The sequence below is a fragment of the Pleurodeles waltl genome, chromosome 6 (genome assembly GCF_031143425.1).
Source record: "Pleurodeles waltl isolate 20211129_DDA chromosome 6, aPleWal1.hap1.20221129, whole genome shotgun sequence".
Classification (NCBI taxonomy): domain Eukaryota; kingdom Metazoa; phylum Chordata; class Amphibia; order Caudata; family Salamandridae; genus Pleurodeles; species Pleurodeles waltl.
This window is the reverse complement of record NC_090445.1, coordinates 1,573,786,237-1,573,813,779: the sequence shown is the minus strand read 5'-3', so window position 1 is coordinate 1,573,813,779 and position 27,543 is coordinate 1,573,786,237. Positions and strand designations below refer to the sequence as shown.

General features: G+C 42.4%; 2 protein-coding genes across 4 annotated transcripts in view; one reads left to right on the top strand and one right to left on the bottom strand.

The window, feature by feature from the left end:
• SSNA1 (SS nuclear autoantigen 1) overlaps positions 1 to 11,699 on the bottom strand; it is a 65,286-nt gene extending 53,587 nt beyond the window's left edge. The window contains exon 1 of one of the 2 annotated variants that reach the window (XM_069241324.1): positions 11,545 to 11,699. In XM_069241324.1, coding sequence (XP_069097425.1) covers positions 11,545 to 11,596 — 52 coding nt within the window. In that variant the 5' untranslated portion in view covers positions 11,597 to 11,699. Of the gene's footprint in view, positions 1 to 11,441 lie in introns of both variants that reach the window. The other variant, XM_069241325.1, reaches the window with a different exon arrangement.
• A 723-nt stretch (positions 11,700 to 12,422) lies between these two features.
• ANAPC2 (anaphase promoting complex subunit 2) overlaps positions 12,423 to 27,543 on the top strand; it is a 110,842-nt gene continuing 95,721 nt past the window's right edge. The window contains exon 1 of one of the 2 annotated variants that reach the window (XM_069241323.1): positions 12,423 to 12,573. In XM_069241323.1, coding sequence (XP_069097424.1) covers positions 12,487 to 12,573 — 87 coding nt within the window. In that variant the 5' untranslated portion in view covers positions 12,423 to 12,486. The remainder of the gene's footprint in view (positions 12,574 to 27,543) is intronic. The other variant, XM_069241322.1, reaches the window with a different exon arrangement.

The window sequence follows — 27,543 nt, the reverse complement described above, 5'->3', positions numbered from 1 at the left end:
ATTTTAAGGACACTGAAATACATATTTTAATGACATCAAAAGACATCTTTGCACGCATTTTACCACGTGTATTTACTGCGACGTTACTTTAATATTTATGATAATTCCTCATGCTGAGTACTAAACTCGGGCGTGGCAATGAGAACACAAAGGACTTATTCTAGAATACATATGCATATAAAAGACAAGCATTTTTGCCTCACATTTCAACAAAGCTCTAATGGAGTTAGCAGAGCAGCCTGAGAAGATTTATGGCCCATAAAGAAGAAAAGCAATGCCCTGTGTGCGATGTCGAGAGTGCTGGCAGGGAGGGGCCCTGGAGAGAGAGACTCTCTGCGATTCAATACACGGGCATATGGTGTTTGTTTAGTAAAATAAGCTTATTTTAGGAACAGGCTAGAGGACAGCACTGGAATAAAGCCAAAATAAATGTCAGCGACAAGGGAGGAGGTGGGAGGAACAGAATGTTGCAATAAAATGCAGGCAGCTACCAGCCTAAAAGGGAGCACCAAATAAAAATGTCAAAAAAGTCTGTCACAGCAACAGATAAAGAAACCAAAGTGGAACATTACAGTAGTAGGTTACTGCTCTGAAACAGAAAAAAGGAGGGAGAAAAAAGACAGAACTGACCACTAGCAAGAAAGATTTTTTTAAAGGACACAGCAACCGACTAATGAAATTGCTTTAACCCACAGTATAAGTATACACCAGGACGAATGCTAACGCTTGACCTAAAAAGTAAGTCGACACAAGAGCAGTCAATACTAATGAATGGACTAAAAGAAAGAAAGAAATGCTAGCATTGACAGACATTCATACTCTTTGTTTAGTATTGAACTTTTTTCGCTCTGCCTTTACCCTCTTCACTTAAATTAATGTTAGTGTTAGACCTGTCTGCTCTTGGTGTGGTTTCCCCTGTTTTTTGGCTTCTGACCTCCTGTTTTGAGCCTGTGCTAAATATAATTGGTGCTGGTTTTAGGACTCTGGGCACTTTACCACTGCTGACCAGTGCTAAAGTGCAAGTGATCCCTGTGCAAATTGTGTTGGTGATTGGTTTCTCCATGATTGGCATATATGAATTACTAGTACGTCCCTAGTACAGTGCACCATGTGTGCCCGGGACCTGTAAATCAAATGCTACTAGTGGGCCTGCAGCACTGATTGTGCCACTCACATGAGTAGCCCTGTTAACATGTCTCCAACTTGCCACTGCAGTGTCTGTGTGGGCAGTTTTAAACTGCCAGTTTGACCTGGCAAGTGTACCCATTTGCCAGGCCCAAACCTTCCCTTTTACTGCATGTAAGTCACCCCTAAGGTAGGCCCAAGGCAGCCCCATTGGTAGGGTGGAGTGTATTTAAAAGGTAGGACATGTACTGGTGTGTTTTACACGTCCTGTTCGTGAAATGCTTCTAAATTCTGTTTTCACTATTGTAAGGCCTATCCCATAGGTTAACATGGGAATTACCTTAAAATATCTTGAGCGTAATTTCCCATTGGAAGCAGATAGAGATGTGGAGTTTGGGGTCTCTGAACTCACAATTTAAAAATACATCTTTATTTGCTCTGCCTGTCTCCTGGAATACACCTCTGGGTCAGGATGACAGTTGGGTTGTTTGTGAATTCACTCTAGACAGTCATACAAAGCAAGCTGAGGTGTGCCCTGCACATCTTGAGGGGTCTTCCTGGGCTAGAGTGGTGGGAGGAGCTGACACTAGTACGTGAACGGAGCTGTGCCTGCCCTTACACAAAGCAGTCTCCAACCCCCTAGAGTATGTCTGGGGCCAGGGCAGGAAAGGCATGGTCTTGTGCACTACAAAGACTTTCCTTTGAAGTTTGCCTACTTGAAAGGCAGAAATCAGTATAAGTACTGGACCTATGAGACCACAATTTTAGAACACTTTTGGACTGAGGAAATTCTGCCAGGATTAAGAGCTGGATGCTGTAGGAGGAACCTCCACTCTGCCTTTTGCTGTGCTGGCCTGATGCTTGCTGCTTCTGTCCTGGGAGTGAAAGGACTGGACTCTGCTTTCTACATCCTACTTTCCAAAATTATCCATGGGCTTGAGCTGAGCTTGCCTCCTGTTAAGAATTCTCAGAGCATCAAAGACTTCATCTGCCAGTGCCTAGGTTCTTCTACTGAGAGTCCTGACTTGCCAAATGGTGCCAAATCCAGTCACTGTGCCCTTGGAAGCGGAAACTGGTGTTCTCAGGAATAAAATCCATGCATCGGAACACTGTGGCCAAAAATTGATGCAGCGCCTGCCTTGCGGCTGAAGAATTGACACAGCGCCTGCCTTGCGGCTGAAGAATTGATGCAGCGCCTGTATGATCAATGCAGTGCCTGTTCCACTATGGATCCATCATCACCTTGCATCGGGATTTTCCACATAGTCCTTGGGCGTAATTTTCGCATCAACCCCACACCGCAGTAAGGAACCAAGGCTGTGTGACCAGAAACCAACGCAGCATCTCTCCTGCGGGGAGAAAACTGACCCATCACCTCCCCTGTCAGTAAGGAACAGACGCAAAAAGAGTTTGCAATACCACAAAAGTTATGATTTAAGACAGAATGCTGGATCTCTAAATCAGAAGCAGAATTCCTGATGAAGTTGAATCCTTTAATTCCATACTTTTACTTTCTCCCTAAAATTCACAAGCTGCAAAATTAGGCCAAGTGGATGCCCGACTGTATTAAGGATTGGATTGACTTCATGAACTATGGTCCATTTTTTAGACTATTTTCTTGGACCATATGTGGACATGATACCCTCTTTTGTAACGGTCACAAATAATATACTGAATATTTTGATCAAAATCAATTGTAATAGCTTCTCTGACATTCTGATTACCTGAGCTATCGAGGCATTACGCACAAGCTTACCACAGGACTGCAAATTAAAAGCACCTGAGAAACTTCTCAGAATAGATAACCAGTGGCATTATACTCTGTTACACTTAACTATGGGCTGTGGTACACTGGCATTTAAGAATATCAATAAATCTATGGCATTGATATATAGACATCATCCTTATTATCGGGAAAGGTGGTAAAAAAATATGGTGATACACACAACCAAAGTGATCCCTTCCTTAAATTCACATCCACCTATTCCAAAACTGAGATCTCATTCTTAGAGCTTAAGTTGTAAACAAGGATGACAAACTACAAAAAAAAAAACTTACTGAAAACTTACAGCTCACAATAACTTATAAGATTTGATAGCTTTCATCCACAAGCTCTTTGAGAGATCCTCCCATATGAGCAACTGTAATGTTTAAGGAGAAACTGTATTGAAAGTGAGACTTTTACAGTCAAGCAAATGAACTAACATCTAAACTTATGAACAAGAAATATCCTGAAAGGGTCATCAAGAAAGAAAAGGTGCCAGATACAACCACTGTGAGACACTACTGGAAAACAATACTAAACCAAACAACATTTTCCCCAATTTCAAACAATGTACAAAAAGTGATTTGAAAAAAGAATTGGCACATACTTAACTTTGGCCACTCACCCTAGACCTGTCACTATTTGCTTATAAAAGAACACATTAAAAAATCTCTGACGTGGCCAGGACTAGCTGCATCACAGTATTTTTTCCACTACGCACTGGCAAAGTCAATAAGTCTCACCTTGGTGAAATCTACTGGCTTTACCAATGCTTTTTGCCATGTTGTACCACAGCACAGCAAGGCTGAAAGTAGCTAAGTTGTGGCCAGTGTTGACTACGTAATATAAAATAAAATTGCTTTCAGCCATGCTGTGCAACATGCCTATTTTTTTTTTTTTTAAATAACAAAAAAAAAACACTGACAAAGCCAATAGGTCTTGCACAGGCAAGACCAATGCATGTTGTGATACTTGTTTATCTTCATCAAGCACAGTACATTCATGAGCATGTAAACTATAGTTGTAACTGTGTCCTAAGTTGCAGAATTCTACACCAATTGCTGATAAAGAATGGAATATAATTTTTAGCATTTCACAGGATGCAGAATAGGTTTTCACTTAAGATAGATATTGTGCTAAGTCATCTAGACTTTCAAATCTGATTTATGAGATTTACAAAACCTCTGCAAGAATTATTTGACTGTACAAAAATAGAAATAGCTTTTAGGTGAACTATATTTAATATAGTTTTGTTTGTCAGCATTAGACAGACCAATAGTTTTCAAAACACTGTAATGTTAAAGAGAATGCAGTGAATTATTCACAGAGACTCTCCAGGCGTAATCACAGGGCCACATATACTTTGCTGGTGTCTCTACCCTTCTCATCTCACAGTACCTGTTTAGAGTTGTGATGAGGATTAGGCCCAACACATATTCTTGGAGGAGGTGGGCATTAATAGCAGGGATAACTCTAAACATGCCTTTGTTTGAAACTAAAGTCCTCCACAATGTCTGCTAAGCAGGATTAATATATTTCATGAGTTATGTAAGAACTTAACAAATGAATAGGGTCCAAGACAAAACAGAGTAAGGAGAAGACGAGAAACCAAGCCTTCTCATACGATTCTCCTATGATCAGTATGTCAATTTCCACGCAGATCTTGTAAGCCCGCTCTCTGCTGCTCTTTGAGAAGTTACTGACAACACAAAGCTTCAAACACCACAATCTCTATGTTTAACCTTCCGGATGAACATGCAAGCTGACAACCGCCATCCTCCCCTCACAACACTATCCTCTCCTCTGTACTCCCTTTTACCCCCACCTGTGTATGGTGCTTTGTTGCTAGGTTTGCATTATATATAAACTTCCTCCATTCAGTCACTATGTTTTTTTCTTTGCAACTGTTATTCTTGTCAAAATAGCAGCATACTTGTTAAAGGTACATTCGTTTTGCATTGCATTTATTGCACTGTGGTGAACGATGATTTTTGTTTAGTGACTAGTTGTGGTGCCCAAGGTAACACTGATCAGCAAAATTCAGCTTCAGGATAACGGAATGTCAGAATTTTGCTGCCAAATCTGCCATTCATGCAAGTTCACCATTTTAAATGTTTGTGGAAACACAGGTCAATGTCTGAACATATGAATGTTGACATAGACCCGATTTATGTGATTTATTGTACATCCCAATCTGTCTTATTAAAAACATAGAGGTTACAGGAATGTTAAATTAAGATTGATATTTACTGCAGGGACATTAACTATTTAGATATGCCCTTGGCAAGACTGTGAAATTAGGTTTTTTTTTTGCAAACCTAAGCAATAGTCATTGATAACGATTCTTTAAAAATAGAATGGCTGTGCTGTCAAGTCACGAGGACAAATACTACAACTCTATGATTAGAAACAAGGCTAGAATAGGCAGCCCCTCTGCCCAAGATGTTATGCTGTGGTGGGCAGAAGCAAAATGTGATGACACATGACCAGTCCAATAGATGAGGAGGGCTGACTGAAAGCTCAGTATGTGTCCATATTTGGCTAGCAAGACAGCTACAGGTTTCTTTAGGCCAAATCTACAAAGGAAAACATTTAACTGTATACACATCTACTGCTCTCCAGCAAGGTCTGCAGGTGTAGGCAAAGGGAGGTGATGCGTTACATCGCTGCAGAACAAAATATTTTTTAAAACAACTTGTTAACAATACCTGTGCTTTTTTGGGTGCTCACAAGAAGAGCCAACTTAATAGACTGATTTGTGTGCTTTGAAGCTCAACTGCAATGTGTATGTGGTTGGGATGCTGACACAGGTGTTCCAAAATAGACTACTAGACAAGCAATGGTCTTGCCTCCTCCATATAGGTTTTGCACCCCGACTTTTCTTTATTGAAAGGTAATCTGATTTTTTGTCATTTAATAGAATGCACACCCCATCTCGTTAGAAAGTACACTTCAAACTTAGTTTTAATATTGATACAATGTTTTTGGGAATACTTTCAGGGTCTGTGAACCATGAGCTTTATTCAGACTGGATGTTAACACATGCATTTGTATGTTGATCCTATGTGTTTTTACCCCACCATGCACTCTTAGGAGTGCTGTACGGCTTTTGTGCAGAGGTAACAGTAGCCTTTCTGTTGCCGGTTGAGATTCTATCTTCATCATGCCGTACATCCAGTTCAGGAAGAAAATGTAAACTGGAATTGATATTTGGTCCACTAATTCATTTTCTTCAGAAATAATGCTCATAAAGCTGCCCACAAAGATGATTTTTACTTTCAGCAGGTGTGGCTTCGGCATATAAAAAGGCTCAGAGAATCAAAGATCTTAAATTCCTTTTTAGCCATAGATGAACTAGATATTCTTAAGGCATTTTTGGTCAATTATTGTGATCTGGGGTATCTCAAGGCTCACTTGTGATGTGTTAGAATAGCAGACCTTTTTTGTTTCCTAATGTTTAACATAAGACTCTTGCCAAACAAAGTGCTCTCTACTGTCAATCTCTCCATAGACTGGTGAGAGAACAGTAGCCTCCCTCCTTTTTGGGTGGACATACATTTTGGGTTGCCTTCCCTCCCCAAGTCCATCACAGCCTGCTGGAGAAGCAACACGTGGAGATGCAGCACCCTAGGGTTTATACTTCAAACACTTGTTTCATTGCACTAGATGTCTCACTATTCCACCCTTCAAGTACACTTGGATGCTGCATACAATTACACTGTACTCTGAAGATTTTCTGGTTATGAGGAAACAAACACCTGCACTTCCTGCATTGATCTTAGATCGAAATAACTTTGGGTGGCTCTCTGGGTATAATGTTAATGTAGGAAAGACCCAAGTGGTGTTATGCATTATGGATGTGCCAATGGTTTGCTTTAACAATGATCTTCAATATAAAATATTTAGGAGTCCCAACATCAAATGCAGTAGAGGGTATGGTTACATTAATTATGTAACGTGCAGAGAAAAGGGAAAAAAAAGTGTGCCAAATAGGAATCAACACCTTCATCGGAGTCAGTTTGGTCACATCAACTACATGGACATGTCGAACCTGCTAAAACGGTTGTTCCTTTTTTCCCCAGTGTACCGAAAAATATCCAGCAGGGTTTAAAAAAATAAATAAACAAATAAACAAACAAGGCTACTTAGAGTATACGAATTTCTTGTGAAAAATATGGGCTTTCAGTACTCTGAGGGTATAGGCTTGATCTTGCATGGTAATGCTGAACTATAATGCACAAGAATGTACAAGCTTACTAGCCCCACGCAGATGCCAGGATAGAATAGATGCTTTGAATTAGAACACTGCCTATAGAGGAGGGTTTATCTTTAAATGTGGCTCTCGGGTTTTCTTTTCTTCCAAATGTACACTTGAAGAGCCTTTTTGGGCTACACATGGGCAGAAATTAAGAAACACTATCAGGACACCCATCTGCTCCAGGAATACCTATTTAGAAGGTTATATCAGAAACATTAATCACACCAGGTGAGAGGAATAAAAATGACTGGTGCTTTCAACAGGTGTGGCGGTAATGCGTGAGCTTGCTCTGAAACACACAGCTATCAAATGGACGGGTCTTTTTTGCAGTTGCAGTCATTTTTTTACTCAATTATCAAGGTGCACCAATTTTAACAAGCCATTCACACGACTGAGGTGGCAGCATGCAGTAAGGAAATTTCAACTTCACAAGTTTGTTAGTGGTATGCTCTCTTCAGGGAAGTTGAAGATGATTCTGAAAGGATATGGGTTATTTGGCCTCGGTAAATAAATGGTCTGGATTTGGAGGAATTAGTACAGATGCAGTCTTAACATGTGGCTGCACAGGTGGTTAAAGTGGCAAATACAAATGCCAAACCATATATGAACGCAAATGGGCTATTAAGCAATTAGAAAAATAAATGTATGCCATGCAACCTTTACAATACTCAACTCAAAGATACAGGGAAATTGCACTGAATAATGCTAGGTCTGCTGGGTTTTAGGAAGTGTCTCGGAGGGAGTCTGCACTGTTTTGGAGAAGGTCTCAAATTTGACCATTGATCTTTTAGCCAAAACAGTCCTTAACAGGACCAACTATCTTAAGGGAATGTGAATTTTCTCATAAATGACTGTGCTACTTGGCAATGAATGTTGCGTAGTTGTGACTGCTTGAGAATGAATGGGAACTGGTGCTTTCAAAGTGCATTTTTGAAATTATGAAATGCATACGATTCAGTCAGGGGTCTTGTTGACTTTCACAGCAGTGGGCTAGCTGGTGAAGGGAATTACAGCTGTTTGAATATGATGGGGGTAGGTGGCATGTGATTATGTGGAAATGTGATGGCGGTGTGGGGCTAACCAAATGGAACTGGGAACAGTGCGTCAAACGTCAGCTCCGGAAATGTATGTATAAACAAAACTGATTGTGAAGCTTGTGCTGACTGGTAAATATTTAGTAGTAATTTTTGATCAAATACTTAAAATCATTACATACAAACATCCGAACTACACAATTTATGAGTAATATGATGGAAGGTTCTAAAAGTAAATAAAAAGATGTGTCCAGTAAAGATTTATTAAAAAGAAAAAAAATGATAACATTAGAATACTGAAATAAAAACGCTCGGAAGAGCAGGATTCTAATATTTCAGTACGCCAGGTCTTGGATGCTGGATCAACTTTACTTGTAACCCATTGGTAAGCTGCACCTGGGACCCCAAGAGACAATAAGAAAGGTACAATGGTCTCACGGTACAGCAGTTCGCTCCCGACTAAAACTTTGGATGAGAACAACTCTGACAAGATTATGGAATTTCCCTGGCCTGTCAGTGATGGATAAGATGTTGGCAGTTAGACACTGAGCCCAGTCTGTGCTACAATAACTGGGCAGATATCGCCTTGTTTATGCGTTAATTTCCCTAGCCTAGCAAGAGTCTGTGGTGAATGAGTGGTAAAACACAGATCTGAAACTTCTCTGCAGTACCTGATACCACTGGCCCAGCAGAAAGGAAGTAGGAGATGATGACGTTCACCGGTAAATTTAGGGCAGCAAATGCAGCCAGGATTCTCTGCAATAATTGCATAGTCTGCAAGATGTTGTTTCAGCGTACATCACCCAGGCTGGATTAAAGTCCGCAACAGGCAAGGCGGCAAGCCTCATGCAAATAATTTTCCTTCGTTACTGGGCAGAAAGGGGTTGGTGAAGATATGGCTGGGTCTTCCCCAGAGTATAAGATGCATCCAGTCCAGCAAGAGAGGTGCCTTGGCAAAGTCTATGTCTCATTTGAATGAGATTTTCATTGCCTGGCCGTTGACTGCTTTCTTCCAGGCTACAAATGTAATTTCCAAGCTGTGCAGACTCGCTGTCTCAGTTTCCAGGCAGATACTGTGAGCTGCTGATGCCAAGGGAAGCCCTTCTCTTCGAAGACTGTTTTGATTTCTAATTTAAGAGTGTTATCCAGGGCCCACAAAGTCCTGTTAAAGTACTTGACTAAATCCCCAAGAAACAAGAGGTCTGGAGCCCCAAGACCTAGTTCCAACCTCAGTCTTGCTCTTCTGGCCTATCGGGGAGCGTGAAAGGTTTTTCTGTATACTGAGATTTGAAAGCACATGAGAAAGTGCCTAATGCACCGGGGAAAGCTAAATGGCTGTAGTTTAATGCTGGAATCATAATTCTCAATTAATGCTGGTAATTATTTATCAACATTCTTTAATCAACTCTGACATGTGAGGATCTCTCCTACTGTTTGTAAGATTTATTTGTATGATAATCAATCTCACATCCTGCAGCACGGTTGTGCAAAACTTAAACAGAAGTGAGCATGACTAGTGCATAAGGCAGTTTCCCTACTGTTCTATGGTGGCGCAATCGTAGTTCAGACTGTTATCTTTTGCTTAGAGTTAGTTACTTAGTTCTAGAATCTACTGCATGAAACAGCATGGTGATCGCACTAAGTGGTCACAGGTACGGCTGTCCGGGGTTTTTAATATTTGGATTAACAGGGTTAATTCTGCATCAGAAAAGGAGTTTTCTAAAGCGTATATGATGGTCATCTTACTGCTACTGGCATATTTATAGCTCATCACAAGGTGCTCTGGAAGAGTGTTTTCTAGGTTCTCACATACCTACTCTAAGATTCACAGGATCAGCTAATAATCAAAAAAAGGCAAAATAGCATACGTTTTTACCATTCACTGTAATGGTGGCTCAGACTTCCAACTAAAACATTCAGCTATTGGAGAGCAGATTACACATAAAAATAGGCCAGCCAGCCAGGAAAAAGATGGATTACTAATATTCTAGTCAGCCATCGATTTGCAAATGCCCCTTGGTGAAAAATGTGTTAGTGGTAGAGAATGCTCATTGTCGTGAGCAGTGAAAAGAATCCTATACAGAAAGGAGTTGGACAAGAAAGTGGGAAAACAGTGACAAGAAGAGAAATCAGAGATAAAAAGTGCCTGCCAGAAGGAGCTAAAGAGACAGGAAGTCCAGGATTATGGAAAAAGAGACTTGAATTGGAATCAATACTAGGCAGACTTGGTACTCAGCAAATCTTGACTTTGGCAGAAACCAGGAGGGTCCCCAAGATAAACAATGGGCCTCTGGACATGTTTTTTTTTCCAATTAAGCTATGTGCTTACTTAAAGCTTTGAAGCTAATTGTTTCACTTGTGCTGGTCATTTTTAAAGCTAATTGTTTTACTTGTGCTGGTAATTAGTGGAGCCGAGGAAACAAAAAAGTGATGGGTGGAAAGACTGAATACATCTTGGCCACTGGTAATCATTCGAGGCCAAATTCCAGTCCCTCTTTTTCCCCCAATGCACCAGAGTGTGAGGCCCAAATAGGTGGAAATCGGCTAGGGGTGCGTGTGTTTCGACCCAAAGGCCTAGACTGTCCCTTTGGGAGCAGGAACAAGGCTGATTAGCATTTGGCTGATTCCTACCCGAGGTTGCATGGTGGGCAAAAAAAAAAAAAAAGAAAAAAAGAAAAGACCAATCAAAATGTGACAAATTACCCCCAGTGCCAGACATGAATTGAAGCAAGGCACCCATCGCTTTTTTATTTCCTCAATCACGGGAGCGACGTATTAACGATAATAATTTTCAACCAACCCGATATAAATCCGAACATATTTCGCTGTCCAACAGTTCACTCTTTTTCGAAATTCACAGCCCTATAATGCATTTTCCTTTCACATTTCTACTTCTACTACTTTTGGCTGTACCTACATGTATAAACCTCTTTCGAAGCAACTTTTTTTCAACTGGGGATGGGTTACCTATGAAATTAAAGAATATAGAGCAACAGGAGCGAGATTGTTAATGTGTGCGGGCATATATAGTCCAATTTCCTGTCCCCCCCAAAAGGGTCACAAGAGCTCGAAATAATAACGTTGCATGCGAGTAAACTGGCATATGGCCCTGTCTAGTCTGTCATGTTTAATTACCGAGAACATAGTAACAGACCCTTGGACTATGCAAGTGGTAAAACCAGGACAGGTGACAACAATTCAAACTACTAGCATATAAACACCACTCTCCTCCCGCTTCACACAGCCTTCACCAAAGCACCTCCTTTCATAGCTCTGCTCATATGACGGGTTTCACACTGGCACCGTCCGAATGCCCCCTTCGGGTGCTTCAACAGACAACCCTCCTTAAGCCCCTCTCTCACATTTCACCAGCTCGTTGTTGTAGGTTTGCAGCGCCGCCCCCTGCTGGCTCATCTTTGCAGCCCGCTCCCTCTGCCAGCTGCCCTCACTCGCGGTCTCCCGGTAACAGCCTCACTACATAAACTGCCACCAGTGACGCGACCGCAAAGCGGAGACCGCAGCAGCCATCTTGGAAGGGAGCAGTAAACAGGAGCGGAGGATAGCTCACGGATAAGACTCGGATAACGATTGCTTCATCACACGTTAAATTATTACAAAGCAGACCCCAGATAAAGAGAGAAAATTAAAACACCTTGTAAGTTCACCATATAATCACATATTTACAAACCATTTCAACTATTTTTGAGTAATAAAACTGTACTCAAATGATTGTTTCTTGTGAATGACTGGGTGACTGCTTGATGCCAGAAAAGGCCATTATCTACCTAAACTGAAACACTAGCATTCATTAATTACAGCTAGTACCACAACTACTGAAGGAAGGAACACCTACCGAGCTACAGACCGCACTGGTAGATGCCATATTCTAACATTACTGTAGAACGTTGAAATACAGGGACATATAGACTAGAGTAGAACAATCGCACAAAATGAAACCTGCTTAGACCTAATATTGAATATATGTGCAATGGATACATACATTTACATTTATTCGCAAGAGTAATAATATCTAAATGACAGTTAACTTAATGTGATTTTTTTTTGTGGGTTTGGGGACTGTGATTGCTCACCTTTTAATGGGCGCAACGACAGTTTAAGAACGGTCACTTAGTTATTCCAGCAAGCCTTAGGTCGCCTGGCTGCGTGAGTGTGTCTTTTATGTTCATGTCTACTTTATGCACGTCCGTCTTCTTTACCTATTGAAGGCGTAGCTCGCGCGCGACCGTCGGAAATTGACAGTTTACGTCATTAACCGGCGCGAACGGAGTTGCAGTTTATGGGCTATGGCTTACTCTGCCGGGAGTGAGCAGCTGTCTGCTGCTTGGAGTACCCTGAGCCTTGGTCTAGTCCCAGCCGCTGCCTTGGGCTTGGTATGTTCCAAAGTTGTCGAGAAAGCGAGGGTGACGGTGGTGTCGTAGAACGAAAATGTTGGTCTCTTTCATTCGCTCAGACCCAGACATACTTGCCAGCGTTAATGATATTTGAATCAATCAGCTACTAGTTGTTGTCAACACTATAGTTTACATATGTATCGTGTCCACTCGTTAGCGAAAGACGTGATGGATTACACATAAAACTGGCTAACTGCTGCCCCTCTAGCTTGTGGATTAAACATAATAACTGGTTAACACCAACTCCCCGAGCGGGGTTCAGGTTCACCAGCAGCTCTCTAAACACTACACAGTATTTAGAAATGAGTGTCATAGGAATTTCTGGCAGTGTTCGACACAGTCAGCTGACCACTGAGATCAAATGTATTATGTTGTAGTTTATGTTCCATGATGTCATGTGAGTCATCACAAATCCGCATGAGCGTTATTCCCAGGATTTAAGTGGGATGAAAGTGGTGGGGGTATCTAAAAGGGGCGAGCCAGGAAATTTTAACTATAAATCCATTCAATCCTTCACAGACAATTACCTGTAAGCACTTCATTTTCTTTTACTTTTGCACTGTCAGTATTTTATTACCTCAGTCAAATAGTTTCGCATATAATCACAATGTCAAGTGACGGATGTCACGATTGCTCTGCAGAGGGGCAGGGATGAAATTAGTTAAATGCATTGATCACTCCCTAATAGGCGCTGGAAGAACCTTATTTTGCCTTCAGCGTCAAGACCAGAGCCGTCAGTGTGGCCCGTTATAAATACACATCCACAACAGCTCTCAGAGTCGAAACAATCCAGAGTGCACCCAATACAACATTAATATGATACATGTAAAATACTAGAGAAAAACAGCATCATGAAAAAAGCGTGGCCAGTAACTAGAAACTACCTCAGTCACATGGTTTATCTTAATAATGTGAAGGGCATCAATATAGGGCCCTTTAGGGCCCAGTTTGAAAGTAGTTTTATATTAGTGCCGGATTCCAGACCTTACTCTCTACTTCAATCCCTGGGTATCCTCATTGTTACGGTCCTAGCACTCGAGGGGTTCAACCACTGAGAACATATAGGGCTTTTTTAGATTACTAGATAACTGTCTTCATCAGTGGAATTTCTTGCTTCTAACTTGTTAGTAATCCAAGTGTATCCTGCACGCTGGATTTCATTTCTGGTGCTACAATCTATGCTAGTTAACACTTTTGAGCTCTGAAAAATTCTACCTCTTTTTACTCAGAATGGTGGTAAGAATGCAGTGAAACCTGGTAATTCCCAGGGCATAGTTACCCAGGTCTAAAATGTTGCAAAAACAGGGTTAACCCCTAAGTGTTGGGAGACTGCAAAGCATGGTGCCGGATACTTTCTCCAATATTTACACAGACTCTGTACAACATCGGTGTGGTACTCCTTTTGTGTTTGCTCAACGTACCCTTGAGAGTTATATCGCCAACTTGATTCCTCCTTACTACACATTTTTATGGCATCAGTGAGGTAGTCTTGAGGGTGAACTACGATTGACCACAAACAAATTACAGATAATCATGGTACGTTTGTGTATTTATTCAAATTAATTATATTGACGGACATCAGCACACACAATGGAGCTCTTCAAATGGAACAGAAACAGTAGTATTACATAAGCAAAACAGGCACTTAATATAGTTGCAATACATACCGATTTAGACATTAAGGTAAGTTTTGAACAAGTGCATTCTTTTTGGAAAATGAGCAGTTTAGGGTGATTGCGTTTGTCAGGTAAGTTGTTCATTGTTTTGAACTTTTTTTTTTTTTTTTAGATGAAGGAATACTTCTTTTTTAGTGTTGTTCTCCTTTGATGAGGTGGGATGCATCTTGGAGGATGGCTCAGAGAGTGGCTGCATCCAAGATAATTCGACTAGCTAATAACGTATGTTTGGGAGTTGTATAGTGCGCTGTGTGTTACATTTGCAATGCAGTGGGTCTCGTTTCCTCTAGTTAGAGCTATTAGCATTGTAAATTCTTAAGTGGACTTTTGCCAAATAAATCGAAAATGAAAAGTAAAATGGTTGACAGAAGCAAGTCAATTCAAAGCGCCACGGATGAGCGTGAGCACGAGAGTTATTGGCTCCCTGCGTGAATGTCTAGAAAGGATCGTGGCTGGGATGAAAGGCAAACTGAAACCGGGGGAGGGGCCATCACACGCTGTAACAGGAAGAAGTTTGACATAGTTTGATGGCCAACAAAAATGTTCACTTAGTGAAATTGCCTGGGAGGGAACTCAGCACACAAAGGAGGGACATTTCATAATATGCACCAACAAAAATGAAGCATTTAACGCAAGCACATCAAAGAATGAATGAGTAGTGGACGTGGTGTTAAAAGCCTTTAGAGAGATTACAACAGGCCAGAGCACTTGCTCGCTCGACCTTAAAAACACGATCCAGCCAGAGACAAGCCATGTAGTTGTTTAAGCATAGCTGATGTTTTGTGATCATGGTCCATTGGTACAATCTAGGAGAATGTTAGGTCTGAAGTCTGAATAGTCATTGTTGGGATTGAGGTTTCTAAGTGGAAGAAGCGGAATTGGTTGTTTTTTGTGAGTTTGTAAATGTGTGGTAGCATAGTGTTATTTTGGTCAATGCTGAAGCCAAGATACTTGAAAAGTGCGACCATTGTGGGAGATAGTGAGTTTTTCTAACCGTTTTTTGATCAGATAGTGGTATGTTCATAAATATATCTGTAGTATAGGATGATATGGGGGCAAGTTACTTAGCCCAGGAGTGGATTAGAGGTCTATTAAAAGAAGGGAGGTTCTAGGGGTCCTTGAGCAAGATGATTGATCCTTTGGTGAAAAGGAGGCGGTAGCTGCCCCAACAAGGTGTTACCTGATTGGGTAATAACACCATCTACTTTTGTACTGAGTTTGCACAAATGCACTTTTCTGGACTGCTGTTGCTCTTGCCTGAGAAATGTATTGACGCCAACTCACCCCCGAAGTCCCCTGAAGTCCATCTTTGCCCTGTAGGTCCTGCAGTATGCTGTGATGGTGGAAAGGGGCGATATGTGTTCAAGCAAAGTTCGTCCTGATTGGCTAGTAACATCGCTAACAGGAAAGTGTACAAAGTGAGGTCCATAGTGCTTCAAGTCTTACCTTTAAATGACATACAGAAAGAGGATAAATAGTGGCACTATAAAACGAGAAACTAGCTTTGGCAGTAATTACAGAGGAGAAAGGACTACAATGAGTAGCTCCTCCTTTTAAAATAGCTTATAACTTGTATTCAAAAACATTTTAGAAACATGATACTTGTATCCCCATTTTTACTGCACATACTACGAAGGATAAACTGGAAAGGGAGGTTTTTAAAGAATTCTCCATCAATTTTTCCTCAAGTGATCCTCAGCTGCCGCCTTCTCCATCCAGAGGTGTAACCTCAATTGAAAATTGCATTCTGTATGCCCATTTGTCCTTCGAATGAATAACCTTTATTAGTCCAGCAGTTTGATTACGTCCGTCCACTACACCAGAAGGTGGCACTTGCATTTACTCTGATCAAAATCTGTTGAATAGATTGTGTACCACTTTTGCTGTTCTCTTTCATCAGTCTCAAAAATAAGAGATGCAAGTATATAGATTGCATAAACTCACATCCTGCCTTGAGAAGATTAAGTACCGTTATTGACTGGATGAATGGTGGTGGGGGGGGGGGGGCGGGTACACAACTCGGAGGCCTTGTGAATGTGAACCTATATTGGTTAATCTAAGCATTCAAATTATAAAACTATACAAACCTCAAATTATGCAACCTATGGTAGAAGACCTAACGAGGGAACGATTTGAATATAATTATAAGAACGGCCCCCAATTTTGAGGACAGAGCCACAACCAGGGCCGGGTTCATAGTGGTGCGACCGGTGCGGCCCCACTGGGCGCTGACCTGGAGGGGGCATTGACCTGGGGTGGGGGGCACTGTGTTTCACAGTAACTTACAATTTAAAAACGCCTGAAGCAGAGTTCCATGTGGTCCGGCTGTCAGGCAACAATAAAAATGTCAAGATAACTCTCATGATTAATGTTCCTGATAGAGAAAGAGAATGGAGTTTTGTCCAGTGGCAGTTTTGATTCTCCATAAAGTAGTGCAGAGGGTTAATGTGCCTGTTGCAAAGAACAGGTCTGTATTTTATGTGGATAGCTGAGCGGATTGATGGCCTGTACCAGTGCTTTCAAACAAATGAAATGTATGTGGTAGAGGTGCTATGGATAGATAAGAGGCACTTTTGCTCGCTTATAGTGCGGGAATCCCACAAAGGAGGAGGGTAATCGCCAAAAAAGATTGTCGCACAGGGCACCGCCAGCGCGAAAGCCAGCCCTGATCACACCCATTTTAAATAGTACAACCTTTCAGGCAGAGGTTCATTCAACAGATACAGAGTGCCCCACAAACACTGCCGCTTCTCCATCAATCTCATCGGGGAATAACAATTCCTTGGAGGAAATTGATTCTACTGATATTATGCCTTCCAACACAGACAGTTTGATGCAGACTTAAAATGATCAGTTTCAAAGCAGATATTGAAAAAACTGAATAATCTAAATATAAACAAAAAATAGGAAAAGGGCTTGCAAAGGTGTCCGGGGCCTGTCACAGAAACAGCAGAAATAATTTCCTATTTTTAAAAACTGAGCCCTTCTGAGATAAAAATGACCAAAACCAGAAGTTGGGTGGACATTGAAAATTAGCCAGAGGAGCTAAATGTTTAGTCATGATGCATAGATTTTCCCTGTTTTGACAAACGGTCTGTTTGTTGGAGAATTACAAAATACCTATCCAATATAGTGGTCCACTATCTAACAGACTTAGGGCCTGATCTCGAACTTTGCAGACTGGTTACTCCGTCTCAACGGTGACCGATGTCCCATCCGCCGAAATCAAAATTTCTTTGGATATAATGGGATTTACATTTCGGCGAATGGGACATCCATCATCTTTGTGATGGAGTATCCCTTCCATCAAGTTCTAAATCAGGCCCTTAATGTAAATAACAATCAGTGGACAAATAAAGTACATTTTATGTTGAACCCCAAAACTTCATTTTATAGCTTGAAGTAACAGGAGGCAAAGAGGTCTTCATTTGAACCAGGCAAGGATGGAAAGTTTCATGCCGCCTAAAACGTTTTTGTTTAATCTAGCCCGATTTAGATTTAACTTTGAATCAAAAGCAAAACAAAATTGATGTTCATGTTTGAATAGAAAAACAAGCTGTAACATGAAATTGGGATTCATCCCTCAATTGCCTTCAGACAACATTTAAAATAACTTGCCTTTGTCTACAGTGCCAGCTTGCAATCAGGCCCACAAACCAGCATTGCGCTCAGTATGTGTTGGTGCTTCTAATGTACGGAAGCACAGCAACATCCTGTGTTTGCTAAAGGCAGTTTCAACCTTTAGACTTAAGACACAGCAAGAATAGAATGTGTTGGATTTAGTTCAACTCATCCTGGCAAAAGATTTCAGTCCTGAATTGTCACATAATCCACGTGATGATTGTGACTTGTTTATAGAGCATGCTGCCCACCTTAAATAATGGGGCATTCTTCTTCGTTGGTTAGTTCCGGCAAGATATCCAAAAGTGTAAACACAGTTGCTAGAGAACATTGATATATGTTACAAAAATGAGCCCAGCACTCCACATTACTGAGTGCATAATACTCAGGTAATGGTGGCTCTTGTTTCACACCCTTAATGATCATCCTCAAAGATGGGGCAAAGTATGATATGTTGGCCTAAAGTTCCAAGAGCCGCTCCAAATACTAATATTGAGTCTGGCTTGCTACATCATTTTGTAGTAATGGAATGAGAAACAAGCCCTCTATTCCCATAACATCTCTGTGACAAAAATGCCTGGTCTTGCAGCTAAACAACAACACGGATGCTTGCAGTGGCGGTTCTAATATAGTGTTTTGTTCATCGAATGTGGAAATCATTTATACAATCAGAGATGGAGAGAATGTAGCAGTGTTTTTTGCACAGTACAATATCTTGTGTAAAAAGACATATTGTTTGGGTTCAAGGACAGCAACCTTTCATGTTTATTTTGTCCTTGGAACCAGTAGGCCCTACTCCTGCAACTCAAACCCTTTGTCTGCCAGTTTACAGTACCACATTATGGATCAGGGAAGGTCATTGTTGTCAGTAAAGGTAATATTTGTGTCCATATGTTAATGCTTTTTAAACTTGTGTTTATGGTTCATTAATGTAAAACCTTTCGAACTTTGCAGATGGGTTACTCCGTCACAACGGTGACTGATGTCCCACCTGCCAAAATATAAATTCCTTTGACTATAATGGGATTTAGATTTCGGCGCATGGGACATCCATCACCTTTGTGATGGAGTATCCCTTCCATCAAGTTCTAAATCAGGCCCTTAATGTAAATAACAATCAGTGAGCAAATTAAATAAATTTTATGTTAAACCCCCAATGCTTCATTTTATAGCTTAAAGTGACTGGAGGCAAATAGGTAATATTTGCAGAAGTTTGAAAACAAGATTGATGAGGCTTTTCTGTTAAATGAAATGTTCACCAAAATGCGACTAGGTAAAAACGTTTTGCTAAAATACTGTGAAATTTTAGGTACTGTTTCTTTGAAACATCATCTACTAAAATGTGTCAAGGCATACTGGGATTCCCAAAAAATACTCATAATGGAAAGTCAGTGCAACCAGTTTCTACAAAATTATGAGAAACATGAAAATAATCAATTATTGGCAAACCCAACAGGTCTGACATTGGTGGTCAGCCTTTTGGTTTTGTCAATGCATGTATTGTTTTGACATGTTTTTTGTAAAACTTTATTGTTGTGGGAGCTGTAAGGCCCTCACCATTATAACAAACGTTGACAAAAAGCAATAATATTTTGTGGCTTCAAAAACCACACATTTCCACAGTAGTCTCTGGCACTGAACAAAACTACTTTGTGTGCTTGTATTCTCCTTGTGAAAGAGCACAATGCTGTTACTCACAGCAAAGCCATGCTGTAGCTAGGTAGAGAGAAAACAACACTCTGGACCCGTCTCAATCTGGCTTTCGCTACAATCACAGCACTGAGACCGCCCTCATCGCAGCAACCGACGACATCCGGATCCTCCTGGACAAAGGTGAAACAGCAGCCCTCATCCTCCTGGCCCTCTCAGCTGCCTTTGACACCGTCTGCCACCACACCCTGCACACATGCCTCCATGACGCAGGGATCCACGACAAGGCCGTGGACTGGATCACCTCCTTCCTCACCGACAGAACACAGAGTCCGCCTCCCACCATTCCTATCTGAAGCCACTAAGACCATCTGCGGCGTACCACAGGACTCCTCCCTCAGCCTGACACTCTTCAACATCTGCATGACACTGCTCGCCAAAATCATCTGATCTTACCACCGCAACATCATCTCTTACGCCGATAACACCCAGCTGATCCTCTCCCTCACCAAGGACCCCGTCACAGCCAAAACCAACCTCCACTAGGGAATGAAGGCTGTCGCCAACTGGATGAAGAACAGTAGACTAAAACTTAGATAAGACAGAGGTCGTCATCCTCGGCCCCACCTCCTCACTTGGGACGCCTCCTGGTGGCCACCCACTCCGGAGCCGCACCTACGCCCGCAACCTGGGTTTCATCCTAGACTCATCAAGTCAACACCGTCTCGTCCTCCTGCTTCAACACCCTCCGCATGCTCTGCAAAATCAACAGGTGGATCCCTACCGAAACCAGGACGGTTACCCAGGCCCTCGTCCAACCACATCACAGCCCAACTGAGAAACATACACTGGCTTCCCGTCAACAAAAGGATTTCATTCAAACTCCTAACCCACAAACACTCCACAACGCCAGACCAGCATACCGCAACAATCGTCTCACCTTCTACACCCCGAACAGTCAGCTCTGCTCTGCCGAACACACCCTCACCACTGTCCCACGCATCCACAGGACAACATCCGGTGGCAGATCCTTCTCCTGCCTCACGGCCAAAACCTGAAACACCCTCCCCATACACCTACGGCAGACCAAGGACCTACTGACCTTCAGTAGACTCCTCAAAACCTGGCTGTTCGAGCAGTAGCAGCTCCCCCCCACTCCTCAAGGCACCTTGAGAACCTCACGGGTGAGTAGTGCGCTCTAAAAATACACTGATTGATTGATATAGAAGTTTAATAAAACAAAATGTCTTGGTTAACTCAAGACCTAATTATGGGCCTAATTCTTAAAGTCACAAAAGTTCTCCCAAGGCGCATGCCGTTGCATTAGTGCAGATTTACAGTTTTTCATTAATTCACAGAAGTAAGCCAGGAAATCATACTCCTAGAAAATATTTGTGAACTGCATTTTAGCACAAGCAAATATGCATGTGTAGATTTCACTCTTGCCAAATTCTGCTGAGCGTTTGCAAGTTCACTTTTCCTCTAGCCATTTTTTCCCATATATGGAAGAAATTTTGCTTCTGCCCTTATCAGAAGTCAATTTCGAACCTTTCGCAGTATGGATAAAAATTAAGAAAATGCTGGTAAAAGCCTCCAAAACACGCAAGTTAGTAGCTTTGCACAGACTCAAAAGTGCATTCCAACCCTGGAACTATTGCTTACCGCTACTTCCAACCCCAGTATGTAGATCTGCTGAAAGGTAGAAAAATGTGGGAATTGGTAGAATTCAAACCCTTCTATAGTATTAGCCCTGGCATACCCAGAGAGTCTATTATCAGAGCCCTTATATAATGAGATTGCTGCATAATTTATCACCACACTATGTGGCACCTAAAGGACAAGTGGATTTGTTTTTACAGGACAAGAAGGTGGATGAAGCAACCTGTCCCATTAACAATATATATTTTATTAAATTCCACACCGCTGATGGGCTTTGGATTAAATGATGTTTTTGGTATAGTTTAGCTTTCACTTAAAAGCAATTAATAAACAATTGTATACCCTCTTGAAGGTGTAGCCATTAATGTGTTAAGTATCTGTTTTCTAAAAGTTAGAATGTTCCAAGTTGACCTGCCCTTTTGTTTTGCCAGTTGTGATCACATACTTACACAATTGTAAAGAAGTCAGCATTTTACTCATCAGTACATTATTCTGAGTTGCAAATTCAGACTACCACAGTTAAAACACCTAAACTTAGTCCTTATTAAACTATTACAGGATCATCCAGATCTTGTTTTATTCTGGGAGGCAATTATAATTTAACAGAAAAAGGAGAATTTAACTTAAAGGAAAATCGTAAGACAGGTAGAAAGAAATGGTACAATGATGAGGTTGTGAGCAAGCTGTGAGAATCAGCTAGCATAGTGTTTCTCAAGCTATGGGTCACAACCAGTTTTTTGGTGGGTCATGAAAGTTATAGCAATTAATAAAGGTTCCTTTAAATTCTGCATCTATCTTGTCACATTTGCTGTGCTTCAAGTACAAAGGTCAAATTTCAGGCTACTTCTTCTGACAAATTGCTGCTTATTTTTTCAACATGGAGAGTAATGTTTACAAACTCCTTTAACTTTGCAGTCAGAGGAAGCATAGTAAAGTGAATTATGTGACAATCTTACTCAAGTACAGGTAGCATGAAAGGAGAGGCAGTCGGATGTCATTGTTTTCGTTTTGTTACACACAACAAATGCAAATACCTATAAATGAAATGTACGAATTCAGCACTTACGAAATCAAACACTTTTGTTTTGTAATTCTGAAGTTTGAACCAAAGTTTTTTTGTTTTTGTTTTGTTTTGCAATTCTTTATTTGAGAAATGAGAGAAACATCTTACATAGCAATACATTTGGAGCGAGCAATCTCACTGAAACACAAACATAACAAAACATCTGTATGTTGATACAGCGCCATAGATAAACATATCTGGAAGATCAGTACCTTGTGTATATGCTGAGGCAGGCATAGTTTGTCCACGTTTAACCCTAAGTTTGGCTACCGGAGGGCAGCTAGAAGGAAGGTCGCTGTGATGGGGAAGGCATCCTGGGAAGTTGAGCAGATTTCCATACTTGCAGCTCTATCAGCAGACCTTAGCTTGTGTTAGGGCAGGGACAGATGACAGGAAGAAGAGGCAATGATGTTGCAAAGGGGGCGCATTAGGTATAGAGCATGGTCAACCATAGGGGGCTCCGATCTCAGATTAATAAATGAGGGAGGATATGTGCAGAAGGTTGATATGGGGAGAAGGTGCGGAGTGAGTGTGGAGGTGTGGGGTAGTAAATAAAAAGTGGGGGGAACAGAGCAGAATAAGAGAGCGGAAAGGCATGAGTGGGAAGGAGAAGAGGTGTTAGAGGAGAGAGAAGGAGCGAAAAGGAGAGGGGGGAAGGAAGCAAGGAGAGAAGGAAAAGAAAAAAGAAAGGCAGAAGAAGATGGGATATGGGGGTAAAGAAGCAAAGAAGAAGAGAAAAGATCAGCAGCATCAATAATAACAAAATAATAATGATAATAAAAACGATAATAATAATTATAATAATAATAGTAGTAATAGTAATAACAGTAATAACGACCGAAGGGGGGAGGGTTAGGTTAGGTAGATGAACATGGTTGGTTGTGAGGAAAGATTACGCAGAAGGGAGGCGGTAGGAGGGAGGAAGGTGAGTGCAGAGAAGGGTGATCCTGTTTAGCCCTGGCGTGGATGCGTTGTGAGTTGGTAGTACATTCTAGCGATAAGGGAGATGTAGACGTATTCAGATTTCATGATTGTTCCCGTTATCAGGGAATATTGTTGGCGATCAATCGTCCAGGATATGAAGGAAAGGAGCCCAGGTCTGGAGGAATACCTCTGTCCCGCAGACTGTAAATAAGTCGTTCGTGGGTGGCCGTTTGTTACATTGCTGAGAGCCACTCGTCATGGGTGGGAGGCGTTGTTGAGCGCCATAGTCTGAGGATACAGAGTTTGGCTGTTGCCAATGCTGTGTGCAAGAGGTGTAGTTGTGGGCGGGAGAGACCTTCGATATCGCCTTTGTCATGCAGGAGGAGTAGGGGTCGGGCGAGAGTGGATGGGAGTGGCAAAAGTTCCTATTGCGTGTTCCCTACTACCTTCTAGTAAGGCTGCATGGTCGGACAATCGCTGAGTATATAGAGCAGATCGCTGCGGGGGTGGGGACAATGCCAGAAGTTCGCATGGGGCAGGAGTCCCGCATCCCTACATTTTTGGGGCGTCCAGTACCATTCATGCAGGGTTTTGAAAAGGCAGCATTTCAGGCGAGTTTCACGTGCCCCCGGTCTCTTGCCTCTAGCAGGTCAGTCCAGTCGTCTAACTCATATTCCATCTGCAAGCGCGCCTGCCATTTAGCTTTGAGAGCGGTTAAGAGGGGTAGGGGGAATAAGTGTAGGTTTACCATGTTATGCATGCCTGACACGACTCTCCGGAAGAAACCCCAGGTTTCTAGATAGCTGAGCACTGGGGAGCGTTGAAGCGTCCATGGGCGGACCACCAAGCGGCGGTGTAGGCAATGCTCAAGCTGGACGTGGTGCCATGAATGATGGCTGGGTAGGTCAAATTCTTGCCGAAGGGCCGCAAACAACTTTGGATTCCCGTTGTCCAGAAGCTATTCAATATGTAAGAGGCCGTTTGACCTCCATTCCTCCCAGTCAGCTGTTTGCCCCCGATTAACAAACCTGCATTGCCCCAAAGGGGTGCATGATCATGGATCCGTTGACCTACTCCTAACAAGCGATGCGCCCGTTGCCAAGAATTCAGCGTGGCTTGGATCATGGGGTTGGCGGGTTCTGGCAGGGTGACTCCCGCACCATAGAGCATATTGAGTCCTGGTGAGGATTGTGAGAGCGTGTGTTCGGCTTCAACCCACAGCGGTGGGTCTGGTATTCCCGGGAGCATAAAGGCAACACATAGTGTTCCACAGAGGGTAGTCCCAGCCCGCCACATTCACAATGGGCTATAAGTGTGTCCTTGGATAACCTGGGCAGCATTGACCCCCCCCCCATACAAAGGCACGTATGCATCAAGCCACATCCCTGAGCATAGGCAGAGGAACCTGTCGGGGCAGCATCCCAAGGACATATGTAAACCATGGTAAAGTCATGAGTGAGAGACCTAGGTGGGGCCATTTATTGAAATCCCTCTTCGTGCTCATGAGCAGTGGGTCCAGGTTGTCTACCATCATTCGTTCCAGGCCCGATTAATGTAGATACCTAGGTACTTAAGGTGTTACTGTTTCCACTGACCCGGGAAGTCCAGAAGAACCGATCATATAGTCACAGGGGACAGAGGGAGCGCCTCACTTTTATCCCAGTTTATTTTATAACCCGAAAGTGTTTCAAATTCACCCAAGATCGATGTAGTGCTGGGAGCGAATGGTTGCGATCTGTGAGTGTGAGCAGGATGTCGTTGGCATATAGGTAGATGGTGGAGCTGCTGCCAGAGATGAGTACGCCAGTAATTAGGTGTGACTTGTGGATGAGAACTCACAAGGGTTCTACAGCTAGTAGGAATAACAATGGCGACAATGGGTAGCCTTGTTGGCTTCCTCGGCTAATGGGGAAGTCATCGGAAAGGAATCCCCCGCAGTTGACTTATGCCATGGGCGAGTTATACACCAAGCAGACCTTGTTGATGAATCCATTCCCTAATCCAAAACGTTTCAGGATTTCAAAAAGATACCACCATTCTAGTCTGTCGAATGCCTTCCAAGCAGCAAGGGAGAGGGGAGGGCCTCTTCCCATGAGTCTTGAGCAGCCCAGAGAGCATGTGACAGGGTACGGAGGTTGTTCCTGGAGGATCGGCCGGGTACGAAACACACTTGAGTGTGATGGATAAGGGATGATATAACTTTCTTAAGGCAGCTGCCAGGACTCCTGCCAGTATCTTGATATCCCCGTTGAGGAGGGAGATGGGACGATAACTGCCACATAAGAGATTGCCCTTACCTGGTTTAGGTAAGACTGCTATGGATGCCCCATTGGAGATGGGGCTCAGAGAACCCGTGGTTTCTACCCCGTGAAAGGTCTCATACAGGGAGTCCCCAGTCTCCGCTCCTGTCCATTTATAGAATTCCGCCGAGAATCCATCTTCCCTCGGGGCCTTATGGTAAGAGAGATTAGCAGTTGCCTGCATTATCTCTTCCTTACTTATCTCTCCCCCTAGTAGTGCTCTGCCTTCATCTGTGGGGCTAGGTACATGTGCCTTCTTGGAGAACGCGGTCAGTTTATCGTGATCCGCTTCTGTTTTGGGAGTGTAGAGGGTCTGATAGGAGCACCTGAATGCACTATCAATTTCCTGGGGGTGGATAAGAATCGTGTTGTCTATGTCCTGTATGGCTGGTATCGCTAGCGCCGCTTCTCTCTGATGAAGCTGGGCAGCCAATAAACGCCCTGCCTTTTCACCGTGCTCATAATGTCCTCCTTTCATCCGCTGCAGCGCATATTCCGCCTGAGAAATATATAGGGCCTTCAGTTCCATTTTGGCCTTTTCAAGGCAGTGGCGAATGGGGGTGGGAGGGAGTGTGTTGCGGTATATTCGCGGGTACACATCACCATACGTTCTTCTAGGGCTTGCTGGCGGGAACGTCTCTGAGCATTAGCGTTGGCAGCGCCTCTCACAAGCTGGCCCCTTAATGACGCTTTCGCTGCTGCCCACAAGAGCTGTGGGGAGGAGACCGAACCCTTGTTATTGGTCAGGTAATTTGTTACATGGGAGCGGTGTTGGTCTTTCCCCTGAGGGGTACGGTATCGCGAGGGATCCTGACGCCATGGCTTGTGCCCAGGGGTAGCTAGGCCCAGATCCATTGCTAGTAAAACCGGAGATTGGTCCGACAGCGCAGCCGGCAATGTCTGAGACGCCCTGATCAATGAAACCAGCCTATGGGTAGTGAGGAAATAATCCAGCATAGATTGCGTCCCGTGGACCGGTGAGACATAGATATATTCTCAGGCGGCCATTCTTGCCGTGGCCAGACCCGAAACAAAGATTTTTATAGGATCAAAACAAATCAAGACACTTTACTGGTTGATTCACAAATGATTATTATACATTGAAACCCAATTTCCACACATTATCATTTGAGTACAATGCATTTTGTCAATAAAGCTTTATATCTGTGCAGATTTAGAGTCCATTTCAATTGAAAATGTGCTCTCTGTAAATTACATTGCGCTACCACAGGATGCTTTAGTTACAATAAAAAAAAACTCCCACCTCCTATCAATTAAAGCTAAGTCGGTCTCTAAAGTTTGTTGTTCAAAAAATTTTGTTGTGGTTCTAAAACGTTTGGGAAGCACTGACCTATGTTATTTTAAGGAATTTGTTGCGGTGTGTAATGTCTGTAAGGCATGTAGCTTTTGGTGCAATGTGCATGCTAGATAATACTAGCTGTGGCATGAAATGTGTTGACGAATACTTGATGTGGATAGACACAGAAAGATTGTGTGCACAGCTGAGACGGGATCAGGGTCAAACTGGTGGGTAATTTTTAAATAGCATGATAGATACATTTGCTGAAAAGGTTTATTACTGTCCCACATAAAGGTTTATTACCATCCCACATATAAGCAAATGGGTGTAATGACGTATCCATTGCTGGGATACCATAAACTTAAACTTGTTTTTAGGCTTTGTGACACAACACAGAAATCATGTGGCAGAGAGAAGTTTGTTGTTCTTGAGATGGCTTGTCATTGAAAAGTCTTCTTCTTAACGAAGACCCTTTGGTTAGAAAAGTATTAGTGGTCAGTGAGCGTAAAGGTTACCAGACATTTTTTTACAGGTTTATTTAAGTTTTTAGTTCCTCATTTGAGAACTACAAAAGCTTAATGTTGCATAAGAAATTAAAAAGTCAGTAGTTCAGTCATTTCAGTAACCTTGAAGTGACTTCTTAATTAGAGAAGTAGAAAAGAACAGGAGCAATTGACTATGTTTAATCGTCGCTTTGATTGGCTCCCAGGGTGATTTTTCAATCAAGTAGAACAGTGGTTCCCAACCTTTTGACTT